Source organism: Martes martes (genome assembly GCF_963455335.1).
Source record: "Martes martes genome assembly, chromosome: 16".
NCBI lineage: Eukaryota > Metazoa > Chordata > Mammalia > Carnivora > Mustelidae > Martes > Martes martes.
In genome coordinates, this window is record NC_137904.1 from 32,918,864 (window position 1) to 32,939,315 (window position 20,452).

General features: G+C 48.9%; 1 protein-coding gene across 2 annotated transcripts; it reads left to right on the forward strand.

The window, feature by feature from the left end:
* Positions 1–8,671: 8,671 nt before the first annotated feature.
* On the forward strand, positions 8,672–20,380 carry MKS1 (MKS transition zone complex subunit 1). 2 transcript variants are annotated; one of them, XM_080826754.1, is made up of 18 exons: positions 8,672–8,767; positions 9,166–9,275; positions 10,511–10,581; positions 11,291–11,446; positions 12,683–12,780; positions 12,959–13,087; positions 13,344–13,448; positions 14,108–14,216; positions 14,753–14,809; positions 15,307–15,349; positions 15,605–15,670; positions 17,293–17,363; positions 17,696–17,765; positions 17,866–17,973; positions 18,668–18,801; positions 19,311–19,393; positions 19,479–19,576; positions 19,678–20,380. In XM_080826754.1, the coding sequence occupies exons 1-18, from the start codon at positions 8,688–8,690 to the stop codon at positions 19,767–19,769; spliced, it is 1,680 nt and encodes a 559-aa protein (XP_080682880.1). In that variant the 5' UTR covers positions 8,672–8,687; the 3' UTR covers positions 19,770–20,380. The 2 variants fall into 2 exon arrangements, with proteins under 2 accessions (XP_080682880.1, XP_080682881.1); XM_080826755.1 differs by lacking the exon at positions 19,311–19,393 and having other exon boundaries at positions 19,678–20,377.
* Positions 20,381–20,452: the final 72 nt, after the last annotated feature.

Below are 20,452 nucleotides of genomic sequence, written 5' to 3' on the forward strand. Positions count from 1 at the left end.
TTCTTGACTATCAGTTCTAAAGCTGTTTCTGCAAACCATTTCCTGGCCTGATTAAAATACTCTGACTCTTTCAGGTGTAGCTGGAGGAAACAATTTCTGGATTTTTTTCTCTTCTCTCCTTCATTTTCCCCCACTTAGAGCCCCACCGCCCATCCTAAGATGCACAGAGATAGAGCCAAGTGATCATGAGGAACATCTGAGTCTTGGTCCTTTTATCGTTGGGAGAAAACATCAGCTTGAAGCTCATTCTCAACCTGAAGGTGAAACTCCAATGTCTATTTCTCAGGTGGTTGAAGACTCTTTCAGGAGCAGCAAGACCCATGTGCCCATAGTCTTGTAAAGTTGCCTCCGGAGGTCCCTGTGCCGGATGGAGGCCGGGGTCCTGAATGGACCTCCCTGAGAAGGCAGCCGGCTTCCCTGCTGACTAGCCCACCCCCCGGAGGTGATGCCTGCTGAGTGCCACAGGGTGCACTTTCCACACTTCCTGTAAGTGGATGAGTTCTCACTACTTTTTGCTGAGGCTCCACCCAGGTGATTTGGGGTTGTGCAAGGAGCGCATGCTCCGGAAAAGTGTTGGAGAGTCTAGAATAGGGTGAGGTGCCTAAACCAACTCTATAATAGAATCCCTTCCACTCTGGTGGGAACCTGGGGTGGGCTCAGTGCTTCTTTGCCTGTCGTTCTTCTCGCCGTGCAAAGAAGGGGCAGAGGCCCAGGGAGGGAAGAATCTTTACAGTTCTGCCTTTTTGTTCTTTTCTTGAGAAATCCAGACTTGGGGCGCCTGGGTGCCTCAGTGGGTTAACGCCTCTGCCTTTGGCTCAGGTCATGCATGATCCCAGCGTCCTGGGATCAAGCCCCGCATCGGGCTCTCTGCTCTGCGGAGAGCCTGATTCCTCCTCTCTCTCTGCCTGCCTCTCTGCCTACTTGTGATCTCTGTCTGTCAAATAAATAAATAAAATTTTTAAAAAATCCAGACTTTTTAGGAGGCTGTAGAATGTCCTTCTATTCTGCAAACAATATGGCATGGGTGATGCTTTTCAATCGTCACCTCTGTGCACCTCTAACAAAATGGGACTGTGAGCAGGTACTCCTGGCAGAATCTGAGATCTTACAATTCCTCTAATGCCTCACCTTTTTTTAACAGAACTTTTACTTCAGAACTCTTCTGGATGGATTTACAGGATTACTGCAAAGAGGGTACAAAGCTCCACATACCCACACCCGGCTTCCAGTATGATGAACATGTCACTGTGGTACGTTTGTCACAATTAACCAACTGACACTGTTATATTATTATTAACTAGAAGTTTGATATCTTGCATTTTCACTTTCAAGAATTATGCTTTCATGTCCTGCTCCAGAAGTTATCTGGGTTTGTTTTTACACAAAAATTTTAAATTTTCTTCACATCCAGCTAAAACAGACACCCCAGTATGATCCACGTTCGCCTGTGCTCTGTGTTCTCTGGGCCACTCCTGCTCCCCTGGAGAAGCATCTGGCTAGCCTGGGCGGCAGGGGTCACAGACAGTGAGCTTGGAAGGTCTCACTGGGTCCTACAACCCTGCTCAGTAGCTGTCACTTGGTCAACCAGTCTCTGAGCCTCGGCTTCCTCCGCTGGCAAAGGGAGTGACAACACCAGCCTGTCTCCTGGGGTGCTGCCGGGGCCACCCGCGATCCTGTGTGCAGACGTATGAGGCGTGACTCACATGTGCCAGATGGTTAGCAGGAGGCGTTCTGAGCAAGGGGGTCAGCAGCCGCAGCAGCGTGAGCTTGTTTGTAAGACTTCACATTTCGTGCTCCCTCGGTGTCTCTGGAACCTCCAGCTATAGTCCCAAGCAGGGTCCAAAGCTGAAACTAAGAAAGGAATCTGCTTAAATCCCATGTCCTCATTGCCGGGTGGTGTATCACCAGTAGGAGAGAGGGAAATAAAAATTGTTTGGCTTCTGCTGTTGGACTTCCTGTCTGTCTCGGTGACTGTGGGGAACCCCACCCCGCACCCCCGTGTCCTGCTTGCTGTCTGATGAGAGAGAGGTATTAGGAACCATGAGGACCATCCTGTCTCCTGAGCTGTCAGCTCTTGGTTTGGAGCTAGCTGCTCCCCACTCTCAGAAGTCCCTGTGGGTCTGGCTAGTACACAGGTGGGGATGTCTGTTCCCCAGAAAGCAGCCTCGCAGGCTTTCCTAGCATTACGCCCTAAAACCAGCCTGCAGTGCTAACAGTAATCTGTGTTTTCTCTTTTCTCTTCTGGCTGCAGACCTTAGGAGGCCCCCCTTCATCTAAATACCTGGGCCCCTGAGTTGATGGCCTCACTGTTGCCCTCTCCTGTCCAAATCCTGGAATTCTCCCCGCTCACCCACCCCTCCACCCCGAACTCTAGCTCATTCCCTGGGGCACTGCAACTCCTGATCATTTAACTCTGTTCAGTACAATCCAAGTAAGCATGCATTGAGCAATTGTTTGGGTTATCTGAGGATACAAAGATAAATTAAGTCTGGGTTCTTCCTCTTAGGAAGCTCATTGGTTAGTGAAGCAGAAAGAGTTATAAAAAGATAATTGTTCATTCATTGAACAAGTGCCTACCCTGTGCTGGGCTCTTAAGTTCTGGGGATGCCTTGGGACTCAAAATCAATGTGATTTCTGCCTTCATGGAACTTAGAGTTGGGAGTGATTTTTTTTTTTTAATTACACTTCTAACTGTGTAACTACAACTGTGAGGATGGCAGAAAATAAGGGAACATGTGCTCTGAAAGCATGTGGCAAGGGTCTAACATAGAGGAGGGTAATGGAGGCTACCCTGAGCAGGAAGACGTTGGAGGGAGGTATAGGGAAGTGGGCTCACGTAGGGAAGTAGAGGAGTAGAAGGAAACGTTAGACAGAGGGGGGCCCACAGTGAGAACACCCTTGTGTGTTGTGGGGACACTGGACGGACACATGATCCTGACTGATGGAACTGTGGGCAGATCACCCAGAAACAGGCCCCCATATGCCTGTTTTCTTCCTCCGGGCCTGTGCCCATTTGCCAAGGCACTTGTCAGGGCCAACCTTACAGGCCTTCCCTAATGCTTGCTTCTTTCTAGGCTCTCCCCTGTAGCCCATGGATTTTGCATCCTACCAGTTCACTGGCCCTTCTCTGATTCCCTGTCGTGCGGGGAATGTCCAGCCTCTCTCTCCAGCCCTAAGGTCTAGGATCAGGTCTTTTCCATCTCCACGAACCCTTCCGTATGTGACTCTGTCACAAGAAAGGATAGTGATGATGACCAGGTAAGAAAAACAGGAATCACTGTCTGTGATTCTGTCCTCTTGGAATTTATTAAATCTACAAAATAAACATCTATAGCCTTAGATTAGGGCTCTGCAACTCTTGGCTCACAGCTGCTTCTGGAGCGAGAGATCATGGCTCTAACAAGCCCCATTTGGATTATTCATGTTTATGGGATATTTTCAATGTGTCACACAGGGCCGAGATTTCCTTGCTATTTTTGTCTTTGGAAAAATTCTCCAAGAAACTCATGGTGGAAGTTCCTTTTTTTTTTCTTTTTAACATACTTATGTTATAGCACCACGGGTTGATGGATCTCAAGAAATCAATAACACGGGCGCCTGGGTGGCTCAGTGGGTTGGGGCCTCTGCCTTCGGCTCGGGTCATGATCCCAGGGTCCTGGGATCGAGCCCCACATCGGGCTCTCTGCTCAGCAGGGAGCCTGCTTCTTCCTCTCTCTCTCTGCCTGCCTCTCTGCCTACTTGTGATCTTTGCCTGTCAGGTAAATAAATAAAACCTTTAACAAAAAAAAGAAATCAATAACACAGCTATTTTGAGAGCACAATGGAAGTCACTCTGCAAAAGGTTGGAAAATGCCAAGTTCCCAGGAAAGGGATTGAGTGTAAATGTAGATTCCTAAAACAGGGAAATGTTTTGACCTTGTGCTGGCTACCATCTATCACTGTCGACCTCCCTTTGTCCCATCCTGATTGATATTTGTCAGATTGTTGAGAGAAGGAAGCTTAGAGTTTGAAATACATTTAGGAAACTTCTGGTTCAGTGGTTTCCAAACACTGTCTGAATTAGTGGGAAGCTTGTTAAAAATACACACGTCTAGGCCTTGCTCCTGATCCAGGAAATTCAAATCTCTGCCATTGAGCTAAAGAAGCCTTATTTTTAATAAATCTCCTGGGTGAGTCTGACATGCAGGCAAGTTTGCAAACTATTAATCTAGTTGAACTTTCTACCTATCGTAGGATTTTCCACTGCATCCTGTATACTCAAAGTGAGGTTCAAGGACAGCAGTGTTGTAATCTCCCAGGAGCTGTTTAGAAATATAGAATCTGGGGGCACCTGGGTGGCTCAGTGGGTTGAGCCTCTGCCTTCGGGTCAGGTCATGATCCCAGTGTCCTGGGATTGAGCCCCGCATAGGGCTCTCGGCTCAGCGGGGAGCCTGCTTCCTCCTCTCTCTCTGTCTGCCTCTCTGTCTACTTGTGATCTCTGTCTCAAATAAATAAATAAAATCTTAAAAAAAAAATACAGAATCCCAAGCCTTATCCCGAACTGCCCATTCAGAATCTGCATCTTTCACAAGATCACCAGGGAACCCCTATTTACATCAAAGCTGAAGAGGCATTGCTCATCCTCATCCTTGACAGATGGCCACCAAGTCACTGCTTACAACCCTCAGGTTGGGGAGCTCATTGCTTTAAGTAGCAACCTGCTTCTTTGCTCGGTGCTTCTTCTTCTTCTTCTTCTTTTTTTTTTTCTTTTCTTTTAAAAAATTTTTATTTATTTATTAAAAGATTTTATTTATTTATTTGACAGACAGAGATCACAAGAAGGCAGAGAGGCAGGCAGAGAGAGAGGGGGAAGCAGGCTCCCTGCTGAGCAGAGAGCCCAATGTGGGGCTTGATCCCAGAACCCTGAGATCATGACCTGAGCCGAAGGCAGAGGCTTAACCCACTGAGCCACCCAGGCACCCCTAAAAATTTTTATTTATTTGGCAGAGGGAGTGAGAGAGCACAAGCAGGGGGAACAGCAGAGGAACAGGGAAAAGCAGGCTCCCCACTGAGCTGGGACCCCCGATGTGGGCCTTGATTCTAGGACCCTGGGATCATGACCTGAGCCAAAGGCAGATGCTTAACCAAATGAGCCACCCAGGCGCCCCAGAGGAAATTAAAAGAACTATGAGGATACCAAGGGAGAGAGGAGCACAGAAGGTGAATTTTAAAGTCCTTGTATTTCTAAAAATTGAAACTTCTTGGAGGGGGGAAGGGCCGGAGAAGCCAATGTCATCAGAGTCCTACTATTTAGAACACTCCTATTGCTCCAAGTCTTGACATGTCACTGAAGACCTGGGCTAACCTGTTGGGACACACTGTCGGGAAAATGGGGCTGCCCAAGATAAAAGCAGTTAATTATCAGAAACAGAGTATATTTCTTGGGCAAAGGCACTTGAGATCTGAGTAGGGCATATGAAGGAACGTCTTCAGAAGCTGAGCTTCTGGGTACTGCTGACCTATTTTATTCTCCTACCAACTCTGGTGATGTCAGTGCAAACACCCATGTCGTCCTACCTATTCCACCTGTTGGTACACTGCCTGGAAGAGGCGAGGGAAAGGAATGCCCTGAGTGAGTTGGCCTGGGTTTAGCCCCACTCGCATGCCGGTGTTTCCTAGGATCACCTCCCTCAAACGTACTTGTAACAGATGCTGTTGGTGCCCTGCCCAGGTCCTCCTGACCAGCTGCTAAGCACAATGACTGTCAACAGCTCACACAAGGACCTATCTCAGGATTGCTCTAATGGGTGCTCCCTAGCCCAGAGGTGCCTAAGAGGTTCCATTCTGCTTCTTTCAAGGAATCGATCGTTTCTCCAATGAGCCCTGATGGCTTTGTAATGGAGAATGGTATGGTAGTAAGAAACCAAGGTCTGGGTATGGGATTAACTAATTGGCCTGTATTCAAGTTTGCTGATTCATTCTTCTGCCAGTGCTAATGTGCTACGGAGGTTCTCTAGTGAATTTTCATTTCATTTATTGTTCTCTCCAATTCCAGAATTTCTATTCTTTTCAAAAATAAGTTATATTTCTTTACTGATATTCTCTATTTGGTGAGACATCACTCTCACATGCCTTTCATTCTTCAGACATAGTCTCCTTTAGTTCTTTGAACATATTTATATAAAAATTCTTTTCATATAAACATTATACATTTATAAGCTATCTGTTTCTCCTATATGGATATAGATATGATAGAGTCAATCATCTCATGTCTTTCCTGGATATACACACCACCCTGCACATATGTGTGGTCTTCTAGATTTCTAGGATAATATCGGAGCTTTGGAAAACTCCAATGGAAAAAAAAAAAAGAAAACTCCAATGGGCATATCAGTTCCCAGTTTTTCCTTTCAAGGCTTTGGTTAGTTTCTTGGTTGTTTCAGTTATTATCATCATCTCAAGCAGGTGCAGTATTAAGAAACTGCAATAATAAACAAAAGCAATGTCATTGCTTTTGACATTCCCCCAAGGGGAAAAGGCTATTCACAGTAAGCTTGAGCTGGGGAGAGGAAAGAGGACAATTAAAATGCCGCATATCTCTAGGTTCCTACTGAAATATGGCTGTTTTGCTTGAATAAATGCTCCTTGGATTATCGCATGCCCTGGGTTAACTTCTAAATTTCTGAAAAAGTTGATGTTGATAAGTGTTGCCAGCATTCTCACTGCTTTTATGAACAAGTCAGTTTTTGAGATTCTTCCTCCACCATTCTAGATGTGGCTTTTAAGAAAAAATTGTCTTTATGTTTCCTATTTAATTGATTTCTGCTCTTAGGTTTATTGTTCTTTCCCTGCTTCTTACTTTGGCTTTATTTTCTTTCTAGATTATTAAAACTGAAATTTAGATTATTGGTTTGAGAGTTCTTTTCTTATAGAAGCATTTTATACTATAAATTTCTCTCTAAGCATACCCAACATTTTGATACATTGTATTTTCCTTTTCATTCAGTTCAAGCTATTTCCTAATTTCCATTATGACTTCTTTCTTGAAAAACTGATTATTTAGATGTTAAATACCAACTATTTGGAGTTTTCCAGATAAATTTCTGCTTTTTTTTTTTTTAAAGGTTATTTATTTGTCAGAGAGAGAGAGAGAACACAAGCAGGGGGAGCAGCAGGCAGAGGGAGAAGCAGGCTCCCTGCTGAGCAGGGAGCCAGATTCGGGGCTCAATGCCAGGACCCTGAGATCATGACCTGAGCTGAAGGCAGAGGCTTAACCCACTGAACCACCCAGGTGCCCCTACACTAAACTCTTGCTGCATGCTCCACCTTTGTCATTTGTTGTTTGTGTGGCATAGTGTTGTCTATTTACAATTTTAAAAGGAAAAATGAGGCTATTTCTTAACAGCGAGTATTCTGAAGCCTCCATAGTTGCATCTGGTGAAATAATTGTTTCCCACGTTGGAGACTGTGTGCCTTTATGGACTAATGAGCTCAGTGGTAGGTGAGAGGCTGCAAGGCAGAGTGGAAGGTGTTTAGGCTTCGAAAGAGTGGAAGGTGTTTAGGCTTCGAAAGATGGACCTGGATCCCAGCTCCTTCACCACTTAATGAGAGTTCAACCTTAGTAAGCCCATTAAGCCCTGGCCTTCCCTGACTTCATCCATTACATGAGAGTAGCAATGCCTACTTAAGGGTTTTCTATGAGGATTAGGGACAATGCAAACAGAGTGCCCAGGCTATATTAGATACTAAATAAATGGCACTATTATTATGCTGAGTCTTTGGTGTTACACAACAGCAGCTATGCTGTCCAGGACTCCCAGTGCCATATAATCAAACTGGCATGAGATTACCGAGTTTAGGGGACAACTGCTTACTCTCTTGGGGGAGTGGCAAATGTCAAAGGTTGATAACTGTTGACCTACCCCAAGGTGCCAGGGAGCCAGACTCCCAGTTACAATGTGTCCCTGCTTTGATCATCCAATGAAGCATGACTTCTGGATAGCACTTTGCTGACTTTTCAGGATGCCAGTAGAGTATCTTAAGGTGGCTTAAAAATCCGGAAATAACACATACAGGGGAAAAACCAGTTCAATAATAACAAATTTTCCTTCCTTACTGTTAGCTTCCTTGTTTCTTCTTTCTCCGGCTCAGTGAATACCAACACAAGGACTACTAACTCTTCTGACACTTTTTTTGGTTTTCTTCCAAGAATATATTTTGTCTGAGTAAGTGCCAACGCCTTCCCTGACTCCTTTGGGAAGAATGGGTGCATTCTGTGAGTCACGTCCACCGATTTTCAGGACAGTTTCCGAGCATTCAGTGGAAGGCAGTGTGGCGTGGTGAGAAAAGTCGAATCCGGGACTCAAGTCACCTGATCTGGTCCCCATCACCATTTCTGAATCTATGTGAAAGGGGCCAATGGCACTGCCTTGGTCTCCTCATTTGTAAAGTGCATCAAGTGCAGTCTTAGGTGTGAGCGAGCTTTGTCGCACACGTGGTAAGCGGTGACCCCGCGGTACCCCAAACGGACCACGCGCACACCCTCCACCACGGTCCGACCCGCTTCGGGCGCGCGCCTGCGGCGCAGTGCCGGGAACCTTAGGTTGCGCGCGCAGCATCTCCTCCGCCTCCGGAGCCCCGCGTCCCTGTTGCCAGGGGAACTGGGGGCGGTGCGCTTTCCGGCGCTGTCGCGGCGAGTCACAGCTGTCATGGCGGAGACGGTCTGGAGCACTGACACCGGGGAGGCTGTGTATCGCTCCCGGGACCCCGTGCGCAACTTGCGCCTCCGGTAGTCGCATCGTCCCAGAGCCTGTGCTTTTATGCTCTCAGATAATTCGAGCCTGAACCCCACTTCTTGTTTGCTGAGTCCCCACTTGAGCTTTCAATCCTGACTCTGCCTCCTGGTCTCCCGGCGTCTGCCTCACCACCCTCAACCCGCTCCACTCACTGCTTCCAGACCTACCCAAGCCCTTTCAAGCCTCTGCCCTTCTCAAATTCCTCAGAGCTCTGTACCCAATGCACTTATCCGCACTCTTCCCCTTAAGACCCCCGGCCACGCTCACGTGCACACAACACACCTTGGAGCCCCACCCTCTTCTTTCTTTTGTTCCTCCCATCTTTGCTCTGTGTTCATCTTCAGGTTGTGTGTCTTGTAATGAGTGTTCTGGGCTTTTCTTTTCCTGACAGAGTCCACCTGCAAAGAATCACATCCAGCAACTTCCTCCGTTACCAGCCTGCTGCCCAGCCTGGGAAGGATCTCATAGACTTGGCCACTTTTAGGCCTCACCCAACTGCCAGTGGGTATATGGTGGTGATGCGACCCCTTGGGGACCTGGGGAAGAGCCTGGAGTGGTAGTTGCCTTTTAAGACAGAGTAGACCCAGATCTGTAGTCTGAGAAAAGGCAAGAGAGGTTGGGTTCCTTGGCAAGGGTCACATGGTTGGTAAATGTTGAAGCAAGGATTTGATCCCAAGCAATTTTAACTACTCTGTTATGTTGTGTTAAGAAAATTGAGTAAGACATGATTTTTGCCATCAAGAGCTGAACTGAACTATGGCCAGATGTTGTAAAATAACAGAAGACTATACTTTTGATATGTTAAACATCTGCCTGGCAAACTAAATACTGGTTGTGGCATTTTTTGCTAAGAGAAAATATGCTCCAAACTCCTAATGTATGTGTATACTATACATAAATGTTTGTACTATGCATACATATATACATAGTGTGTGTGTACTACACATATGTATATAGTGTATAAATGTGTACTTTAAATGTATCTATATATATATATTTATATGTATATTTATGCCCACTACCTAAAACAATTTTAAAATTGGGGTCTGCTTGAAAAAGGTACATATTAACATCAACTGTGCTTCTGCAGTTCCCTTATCTCAGAAGCCAGAAGAATGAGAAAGAGAGGACAGTGTGTTTGTGTTAAATCACTAGTCTCTCTGCATTTGTTGTATCTGTTCAGATATATTCCCAGGCATGAGTGTGGGCTGGTGTGTCATGAAGCACATGTCTCAAAAAGGCATACTCAGCCAAGAGTGTATTCGGTTTGTTTCTTTAAATAATAATTTATTTGCTTTTCCTCTTCTCTTCTGGTGCTTTGTCTCCTAAGGTTACAGTGCCTGTGGTTCTAGACGTATGGCTTCAGGAACAGTAAAGACAAGGACGCCAGGGCTCCTTTCTAGCAAATGTGGACAGTTGGGATTGAGGAAGAGCTATCCAGCCTGTATCCTGAGTTTGACTCCTGACACTGAATTAGATTAAATAATTCCTGGGAGCCATGCTTTCCTTTTGTTCAAGTTACAGTGATAATTGAGACTGCTTGGGTCCTAATCCTGGCTTCTACATACATCCTCAGCCCCTCCAACCTTTGTTTAGAGTGAGCGCTTAATAAATCCCCAAACTCCAGCTGGTTTTGTGGCAAATATTAGAGCAGGGACTTGGGTTATAACCAGTCACAGAGCGAAAGGTGGGGCTGATTTGATGCAAACGTTTGACTCACTCTGTGGTCTTTGGAGGTGGACACCGCTCAGAGGAAGAGGAAGAGGAAGAAGTCGTGATTGGGTGGCAGGAGAAGCTCTTCAGCCAGGTGAGCCCAGGCCACCTCTCCACTCAGTTTACATCCACCTGCTCCGCTTTCACCTGGCTGGTAGCAGGGAAGCCTTCCTGATACATATCACCTAACTGATTTCCAGAAAATTATAGCAGTTTATACTTCTCCCTGTTTTTTTGTTTTTGTTTTTGTTTTTTTTTTAAGATTTTATCCTTTTATTTGGGTGGGGGGAGGGAGAGAGAGAGAGAGCATGAGTGGGGGGAGTGGCAGAGGGAGAGGGAGAAACAGACTCTCCATGGAGCATGGAGCCTGACATGGGGCTCGATCCCAGGATCTGGAGATCATGCACTGAGCCAAAGGCAGACCTGCTTAACCGACTGAGCCACACATGTGCCGCCCCCCTCACCCCCTATTGTGTTTAAAGGGCAGTATAACATAGTGAATGACACTACCCAGTTCTATGATCCTGGGTAAAACACTTTTCACTTCTGGGTGAAATCTGCTGTCTGTAACAGGGTCTGGACCCAGACCTAGACCAGGGTCTAATTGGATTAGACCCTCACTCTGGTTCCATTTAGCTCTAACATTCTTTGGATCCCCTGCCCTCAGTTAGTTCAGAGAAGTGGAAGTTGGCTATGGGAACATATCAAATTGCATTGGCTCTATAGAACTGATTTGACGAAACAGTTACAGGAACAAAAGTTTGACATATTCTCAGTAGATCTCTGTGTCCTTGTGATCTCAGTTTGAAGTAGATCTGTACCGAAATGAAGCAGCTTGTCAGAGCCCTTTGGATCATCAGTACCGACAAGAGATCCTGAAACTCGAGGATTCGGGTGGCAGGAAGAACCGACGAATTTTTACCTACACAGACTCTGATAGATACACCAATGTGGAGGAGGTATTGTTTTTCCTGGGCTCCCATAGCTTCCTTCTTTCCCTCCCCTAGCTTTCTGGCCTCATTGGGTTCTGTGTGTTAAACCAGAAGCCTGTTCAGACAGGCAGCCTCTCCAGAAACTGCCTTGTGCTGCTGGTAGCCAAGCTGGAGTCCGGGCCCAGTCTTCAGGTGGTGTGGCTGCTGCTCCTTCTCCACCGGCTGTAGGGCCTGGGGGAACGGGCAGTGTCTCTCATGATAGGCAGGCTAGAGACCCAGGGAAGACTTCTTCCATGCATCATGAGATGAGGCAGGTGGGTGGAGCCTCGAACCATCTAGAGAATGCAGCCACAACTCTGAATCTATAGGTTTCAAGAGGGATTCAGTACAGCTGTGGGGAGTGGCTTAGTGCTCCGTTCCCTAGTGCTCACATACTCTTACATTTGCCTCAATCCCTGTATGACATGTTCTTTCTTCTCAGGAGATTTTTAAACTCCTTGAGAGAAAAGCCTTTATTTTCTGATTTTTCCCTATGACCTTTGTAGCTCTGCAAGGAGCAGGTATTAAATGAATGTTTTTGAAAGACTGATGCTTATGTTAGGGAGCATATAAAATTCGGGTTTTCTGATTTAGAAAAGTAAATGAAATTAGTTAGTGCTGAATTAACCATGGGAGGACTTTTCACAGGATACTTTGTATCCCGTTTGGCATCTCCCAAGTACCTGGTAACATCAGCATCTACCAGGCACACTCACTCAACTTTTTGTTGGTATGTACTCAAAGATTGCAGACTCATTTATTTTTTTTTAAAGATTGATTTATGTATTTGAGAGAGAGAGCACGTGCATGGTGGGGTAGGGGCAGAGGGAGAGAAAGAGAGAATCTCCAGCAGATTCCGGTGCTGAGCGTGGAGCCTGATGAGAGGCTCGATCATGACCAGAGGCAAAACCAAGAATCAAACATTCAACCGACTGCGCCACCCAGGCGCCCCTGCAGACAGACTCATTTTAATGTTAGCATAAATAAACTCATTTCTGAAGGATGATTAGCTGCTAAAATCTTGGAACAAACCAAGGCATGGTAGGAATCTTCTTTGGCTTCTTTGTGCCACTGCTCCCCTCCCCTAACGTTTATAACTGTGAGGTGGCTGTACCCCTTAGATACAGGTTCCAGATAAGGTTTTAAAAGGAAGGCTTGCCTTCAGCACTTCATCCCACGTGGCCCTGACCAGATGGGTCACACAGGGCTGTTCTCTTTCCCTAGCACTGTCAGAAAATGACCACCGCAGCCCGGGAGGCGCCATCATTCTTGGTCGAACGGATGGCCAATGTCAGGCGGCGACGGCAGGACAGGCGAGGGATGTGAGTACAAATAAGTAGGGGGTTCGGGCGGGGGGCTTTGTAGTCCTTCCAGGCCATTGTCTGGGTATGTCTGCCACCTCGAGCTTCCCGTTCTGCAGGGGGCCTCCTCTGGGTGTGCTCCCCCAGGTACTTCATTTGGGCTCTTCAGGGGGTGCCGCCTTCCTGTGGTGTCTTCCAGGGAGGGCGGCATCCTCAAGTCACGGATTGTCACCTGGGAACCCTCAGAAGAGTTTGTCAGGAACAACCATGTCATCAACACCCCTCTTCAGACAATGTACATCATGGCAGACCTGGGACCCTACGGGAAGTGAGTGAAGCCCCCACTGCCCAGCTCAGATTCTCCTCCTCTTCTCGTCACCCATCACGTACCCTGTTATAGTCCCCCTGGGGAATGCAGAAGGGAGGAACTGTTTCTTCTTTTTCTTCTTAGTCGTACTCAGAAGAAGGTATTTGACTATGACAATTCTCACTCCTCTCCCCTGACGTGGGCTGACTACCTCTTCCTCTCTCCGGTTAGTGGGACCAGCAGTGCTGAACCTGGGTGTTGATTTCCTGGTTTCTAGGCTTGGGTATAAGAAGTATGAACATGTCCTCTGTACTCTGAAAGTGGACAGCAATGGTGTGATCACAGTAAAACCTGACTTCACTGGCCTCAAAGGACCCTACAGGTGAGGAGAGGAAGAGAGGGGGCGTGGGGACTGGCATTCCTTCTCCTGGCTTCACTTCTTGCCCCAAGTTGAGGAGATTCTGAGAAAGTCCTTCATCTGTCCTGGTTTCTAAATTCCCAGCTAATGGTTCATATTCTGCTTTATAAGAGACCCTTAGCATCCTGGGGACCCTGTTCTCGGAAAGTGGGCAGCTGTACCAGTTTGAAAGGGCTAAGTAACTTCAGTGGCGTTGTTAGTGAAAATAGTTCTCTGTGCTGCTGCCTGTAGGGACCAGCCACAGCAGGGCGGGACAAGCTCAGCCAGGTGTCTTCCTCTGGCCTGACTCTTGCTACCTCCCTGCCTTACAGTAAAAGAACTATAAATTAGAAATTACCTAAGCCTACCTGTTTGTTTTCAGGCGAGAGAACTGGTTGCCAGGAATGTCATGCTTTAGGGTTTCCTCATGACTTTGAGGCAGAAATGGGTCCCCAACCCACGCTCCATGTCCACTCTAATGCTCTTTCTGCTTTTCCATTTTGTTTCCCTCACCTGCTCATCGTTCTGGCCACTTTTGTCCTTGTTTGCTTAGAGCAAGGTGTATGGCCAATGATGGCTCATTCCTGGGCTAGGTCTGGAGAGATCTCATCAGAGCTGGTCTTTCTGTGGCTTTGACCTTACAGAATTGAGACCGAGGGAGAGAAGCAGGAGCTGTGGAAGTATACAGTGGACAACGTGTCCTGCCTCGCGCAGCCAGAGGAGGAGGAGCGGGAACAGCGTGTGTTCAAGGATGTAAGAGTGACCTCCTTCCAAGTGCAGGGAAGAGCCTGGGTGCCTGGGAGCTGAGAGCATGTCTGAGGTTCATGCCCACAGTTGCAGGGTCTTTTTTACTGGCCCTCTCCTGACATAGGAAGCATTGCTGACATATCAGACCCGAGCTTTTGATCCTATGATAACATTATAATAATAACAATGACCATTTATTTGAGCATGTACCATGCTCTGTGAGGCCTGTCACGTACTTTATTTCCTCACTTTAAGGTGAATGCTTTTATTATTACCATTTTATAAATGAGGAAACTGATATTGAAAAGCTAAAAAGTCTGCCCAAGGTCATGGGGCTTATAAGTGCCAGGGACAGGACTGGGCCCCAGACCAGCAGACTCCGGAGCCTCTGTGCTTTACTTGAAAAAGTTGGCGGTGTGGATGCTTCAGCCTGGGCTCTCTGGGGCATTTCCTGTTACAGCGTCTTTTCTCCCTCCCATTCAGAACTGACCCCGGTCTGGTTGGGTTTGCATCTTGAGTTTGCTTATGGTTTGTTTCCTCAGCTTTATTGCCGGCACAAGGAGTATCTCAGCAGCCTCGTGGGCACAGACTTTGAGATGGTGAGTGGCTTGGCTTCCTGCCCCACCACGAGCCGGCTTTAGCCAGGGCATTCGGACTGTGGCTGAGTAACAGCGTGTCTCTTAAAGGACATACGCTTCATGCCAGAAGGAAATCAGAGACTAGCATATAGAGCATAGTTCTTGTTATGTGTTTTAAAATATAGCAGAGGTGCATGGGTGTCTCAGTCGGTTAAGCCTCTGACTCTTGATTTCAGCTCAGGCTGTGATCTCATGAAATAAGGGTCATGAGATAAGCCCCGCGTCAGGCTCCATGCTCAGTGCAGAGTCTGCTTGAGATCTTCTCCCTCTACGCCTCCCACCCCCACCCCCTACCCCACCCCGCTCGTGTGAGGGGGTGTGGGGAGGAAGCACATGGCGGCGCACTAGGCGGCTGCCAGTGTCAGGTCTTCCAGGGATTGGTGAACGGGCTGGAGGATGAGTGCTGACTCCCCTGGACTTCCTGGCTGCTGATCCTGTCCCACTTCTCTCTTCTTTAGACTGTACCAGGTGCCCTCCGGCTCTTTGTAAATGGAGAGGTGGGTAAGTGCCTTGCCAGACAGGGATCCCCTGATGCTTGGGCAAGGCCCCGACAGCTGCGAGGTCATCAGTCCCACCCTGGTGGAGGTGCTGGCTTGTCTGCCCTACTTGGGAAACCAGTTGTGAGCCTTTCCTGGAAGCGCAGGGAGTTCCTGGCCCTCAAGGGCCTTGCTTCCCGAAGTGCATAGGCCCTTCAGGACAGGGTTGGGTGCTAAGGGTGACAGGAGAATAAGCTAAAATCGTTTCTTGTTTTCTTAGTTTCAGCGCAAGGCTATGAGTATGACAATCTCTACATCCACTTCTTTGTGGAATTGCCATCTACTAGTAAGTAATATTCCTAAGTTTCTTTTATACCCATTCTGACAGTTTTGTAGAGGCATTAAGTCAGGCTTCCCCACTTTTTTTTTTTTTTAAGATTTTATTTATTTATTTGACAGACAGAGATCACAAGTAGGCAGAAAGGCAGGCAGAGAGAGAGGGGGGAAGCAGGCTCCCCGCTTGAGCAGGGAGCCTGATGCGGGGCTCGACCCCAGGACCCTGGGATCATGACCTGAGCCAAAGGCAGAGGCTTTAACCCACTGAGCCACCCAGGCGCCCCAGGCATCCCCACTTTTTTCAAAGAAACGGTGACTGTTCTTTTCAAGGTCATAGATCACTTTCAAGTTGTCAAATCCTGTGGTGACATCTTTGCATTCATGCTACATGACCTCTGAGAAGCATGTGGCACAGCTCACGTTTCCTCACTTGAAGTCTCCTCTTGGCTTCTGGCTCCACGTTCCTCTCTTTGCTCTCATTGGTGGCTCATGAGTCCCCTTGGCTCTTAGCTCATCTGTTGGTCTCAGAGCTGTAGAGTGTCCAGGGCTGGGCCTGGGCCTTCTATTACTTCCTCTCTGTAGTCTTTCTAGGTGGTTCCATCCATCTCAGGGCTTGTCTACTACGTATGTCTCAGGCTCCTAGTATTCTCTCTCGCCTTGGCCTTTCCCCCGAACTTCAGGCTCATATCCATTTGTCATTCCTGCCTAACATGATCCAAAGAACTCTTGATTCTCCCTCCTGGTCAAACCGGCCTTCGTGGTCTTCCCTAAGGGACATGATGATGTCATTTACTTAGTTGCTGCTGCCAAAAACCTAGGAGACATCCTTGATTCCTCACTTTCTCTAGCTCCCTACAGCTAGTCATTCCATCAACAGTTTCTGTTGGCTCTATCTTCCAAGGATGTCCCCGGCTCCTCTATCAAGCACCTTACACCAAACCTCCTCCATCCCCTGCCCAGGCCCATGAATTAACTTTCTAACTTACCCCTTTGCTTCCTTTACAGTTCATTTGCCACAGACACCACAGCCAAATGGAACCTTTGAAAATGTAAATTAGTTGTATCTTTCTCGAACTTTAAACCCCAACAGCTTCCCCTCCCACTTAGAGTAAAATCCCAGCTCCAAAGCTGGAGCAAGCTGGCCCCTGCCGATTTCTCCCTTACAATATTCCACTCATACTTTCTGTTTTTGAACATGCCAAGTTCATTTCCACGTTAGGGCCTTTCGGAGATCATTTCCTTTGTCTGAAACCTTTTCTGTCATATCTTTGCACGACTGAGTTCAGGTCTCGGCCTAAGTGTCCCCTCTGAGAGGTCCTCCCTCACCACCCGATCTAAAAAAGCCTGCTCTGTATTTAGTACAGCCTCTGTCACTACCTGATAGCCTCTTGTTGGTTTGTTGTCTGTGTCCCCCGCAAGCTGGCATGGTAGCTCCTTGAGAGACAGGGATCACTTCTGTTTGCCCACCACGATATCCCCAGTGACTGGTCGTGGCACATAGGAGACACTCAGTAAATGTTAGGTGAACAATGGTGTGTGTGAATGTATGAAGAGGTGAAGGAACTTTGTTCTTTTCTCAACCCCCCACCTCTCTCCCAGGTCAGTTTACCATATGTGGTCTTTGGCTTTCAGATTGGTCAAGCCCAGCATTCCAGCAGCTCTCAGGAATAACACAGACCTGTGCCACCAAATCCCTGGGAATGGTATGGAAGACAGGAGGGCTCTCTGGCCGGGAGCGGGACTCTGGAGATTATCGGGCCGCCAGCCAGGGGAGCACTCAGAGTTGCATCCGGCCCTTCTCTGCAGCTCTGCGGGCTACCGCCTGGTACAGGGCTTCCCTCTCTGACTTTCTGAGGATGGTAGCAGCTTATATGTGGGTGCCCCGTGCCCTCTTAGCCTCTTACTTCCCCTGTGCGGGGGGATAGTTTTTCTTTCTCCCTTGTGAAGGTGTCACTGGCCTCAGGGAGAACAGATTCTCAGTGAGGCCTTGCCTACCCCATGACCCTGAGTATGGAATACCACTTCTCTTTTTTAGGATAAGGTGGCTTACTTCTCCTACCCATTCACATTTGAGGCCTCCTTCCTCCATGAAGATGAATCTGCTGGTGAGTAGCTCAGTAGATCCTGGGCCCAGGCTGTCCTCTGGTGGCACCCTGTCTGGGAGAAGGCCTCCTGTGACCTGGCTGCTTCTCTCACTTTTCCCAGATGCCCTCCCGGAGTGGCCTGTGCTCTACTGTGAGGTCCTCTCGCTGGACTTCTGGCAGAGGTATCGTGTGGAAGGCTATGGCGCTGTGGTGCTGCCTGCCACCCCAGGTGACGTCTCGTCCCCGCCCTCCAAGTGGTCCACATGCCCCAGCTCATAGGACCGAGACTAAGACTTCTCAAACATTTGGCCTCTCCCAGGGAGGAGGAGGCACAATTAGGAATTAGAAGCATTGAACTTGCTGGATTCCTTGCTCCTTTGAGGCCTTCTCCCTGCTCCCTGAGAGACAGCTGAGCGAGCCTGCGGCTGACTCGGAAGCCGAGCAGCCCGGGTGTCTGTGGCATCTGCTCCGAGCGCCTCTGTTTTGACTCGCAGCCTAGAGGGAGGCGCTCAGGCAGGGTGGGCTCTTGGCATCCGTGTATTGAATGGATCGGCATTCATTTTGAAATAAGAGCTGCTGTGTCCTGTGTGGTGCTGTGCATTGTGCTACGTGCTTCTCGGGTAATCCCACCAGCCACTCCTCGAGGTGGAGGCACCACCATTGCCCTTTTACTAGTGAGGGGAATGGGGCTCAGAGGAGTGAAGAAACTTCTGGGTACACAGGTAATAATTGGCAGAGCTGAGGCGTGAATTTTTAGCTGACTGATTTCCAGACAGGTATCCCAGACCACCAGGATCCCCTCCTCAGAGGTCAGATTGTCCCTAGACAAGGTGTTCCAGTGGTGGCTAGGCTTGTGTCACTGCTGGGAGTCCAGTGAGGGACCACATGCCCTCTCTGGCTGAGGCCCCACTCTCCCGGCACAGGCTCACACACCCTGACAGTCCCCACGTGGAGGCCCATGGAGCTCGGCACGCTGGCTGAGCTGAGGAGGTTTTTCATCGGCGGCTCTCTGGAACTGGAGGACCTCTCCTACGTGCGGATACCAGGAACCTTCAAGGTACCTTTTGTCTCAGGGCATACTTCTCGTTGGGAGCTTAGGTTCCTATCTCTTCTGCAGAAGGTGGGATGAGGGTTAAGGCCCCTTTGTTGCTTCATTATTACTTAGTCCCTTCTTTCCCGTGGCTTCAGCTAGAGGTCATGGCCACATCTTAAACCAGGTACAGACATCTACACTGCTGTCCTGGGAGATCTTGGGAAGTAAGTAGATTTAAAGATTACCCCGGTCCTGTCAGAGTGACTGGCCCCTCCTTCCAGACCATCACTGAGGCTTCAGTCACCAAAGGCGGCGAGGATTGGCAGGCCTCTTCTCAGACTGCTTATTCTCAGCTGAGGTTGGGGCATCCCCGATGTACAGTTGGGAGCCCCACGTTAGCCTTGAGGTGATGGAGTCTGGGTGCTGGGAGGAGGTCCCCCCCCAGCGGATATCTTTTCCAAGAGTGGGAGTAAGAGTGGGTCTGGGATCTAGAACCCCCAGAAACCTGACGCTGTCTTAACTGCATGCCTCAGGGGGAGCGTCTGAGCCGCTTTGGGTTCCGCACCGAGACCACCGGCAGTGTCACCTTCCGCTTGCACTGCCTACAGCAGTCCAGGTGAGTGACCCCGGCCCTCCGCCTCGGGGAGCCTTACCCCACGGCCTGGGCAGCAGCCCTGACCATGTGCTGGGCTTCTGTGCAGGGCCTTCATGGAGTCAAGTTCCCTCCGGAAAAGGATGCGGAGCGTGCTGGACCGTCTGGAAGGGTTCAGCCAGCAGAGTTCTGTTCACAATGTGCTGGGTAGGTTTCCCTCCACCCCTTAGCCGGCCACCCTGCATCCGCACGAGCCCCACCCCTCCCCACACCATGGTGGCTGACCACTGCACTTGCTCCCCTCACAGAGGCCTTCCGTCGCGCCCGGCGCCGCATGCAGGAGGCCCGAGAAAGCCTTCCCCAGGACCTCGTGAGCCCCTCGGGGACCATGGTTTCCTAGCTCACAGCGGCCCTGTCCCCTTTCCCCTCTGTGCAAGAGGATAAGACGGGTGATGTTTGAGACTGGTGTCGTCCTGCCTCTTCATCTTTTCCCCAGCGACCCCACCAGCCTGCTGAGACCCAGAAGAGCAGAGAGAGTCCCAGGCCGGCGCCTCTGCCTAGTCTTCGGCAGGGCCTCCCTCTGCCGGGCGCCGGTACCACTGGAGACCTGCGATCCCTCTCTGCATATTTCAGTTCCTGCGAGCGGCTGTCACGCCAGGGCAGGCTTGCTGGGTTAGCCCAGTGTGGGGTGACCCCACCATTAGTCCTGTCCTCACACAGCCTCCTTTCTGGCTTGTCTCGCTGTCCTGAGAGCAGAGAGCTGCAGGCACCTCCTGCCTCACAGCCTGTGTTACAAGTGGAGGCTCAAGAAGGGAAGAGGAGACAGATCCTGAATGCCTGGCCCGGGAGCCTCGGCCTCCTCTTTCTAGGGTAGCCTCCTCCTGCCACTCGGGGCTTGTTGGATTTGAGATACAAGGAAATGAAGGCTGAAGGCAGTGCCCAGTCCTTTCTACTAGCCGGGTAGTATCTTTTATTGTGTTTTTTGTACATAAAAACTTTTTGTACTTGACTAACATGTTGGCTGTTTTTCTGCTCAGGTTGCTGGCGTGGCCAGGGTATTCTCCTGAACCTTCCCTTTTCTGC

Excerpts from the sequence above, each read along its gene's own strand:
- MKS1 (XM_080826754.1), top strand. The coding sequence starts at position 8,688 with ATGGCGGAGACGGTCTGGAGCACTGACACCGGGGAGGCTGTGTATCGC. Across the intron at positions 8,768-9,165 it reads GTGCGCAACTTGCGCCTCCG|AGTCCACCTGCAAAGAATCA; the intron begins GTAGTCGCATCG and ends TTTTCCTGACAG. Across the intron at positions 17,364-17,695 it reads CCACCAAATCCCTGGGAATG|GATAAGGTGGCTTACTTCTC; the intron begins GTATGGAAGACA and ends TCTCTTTTTTAG.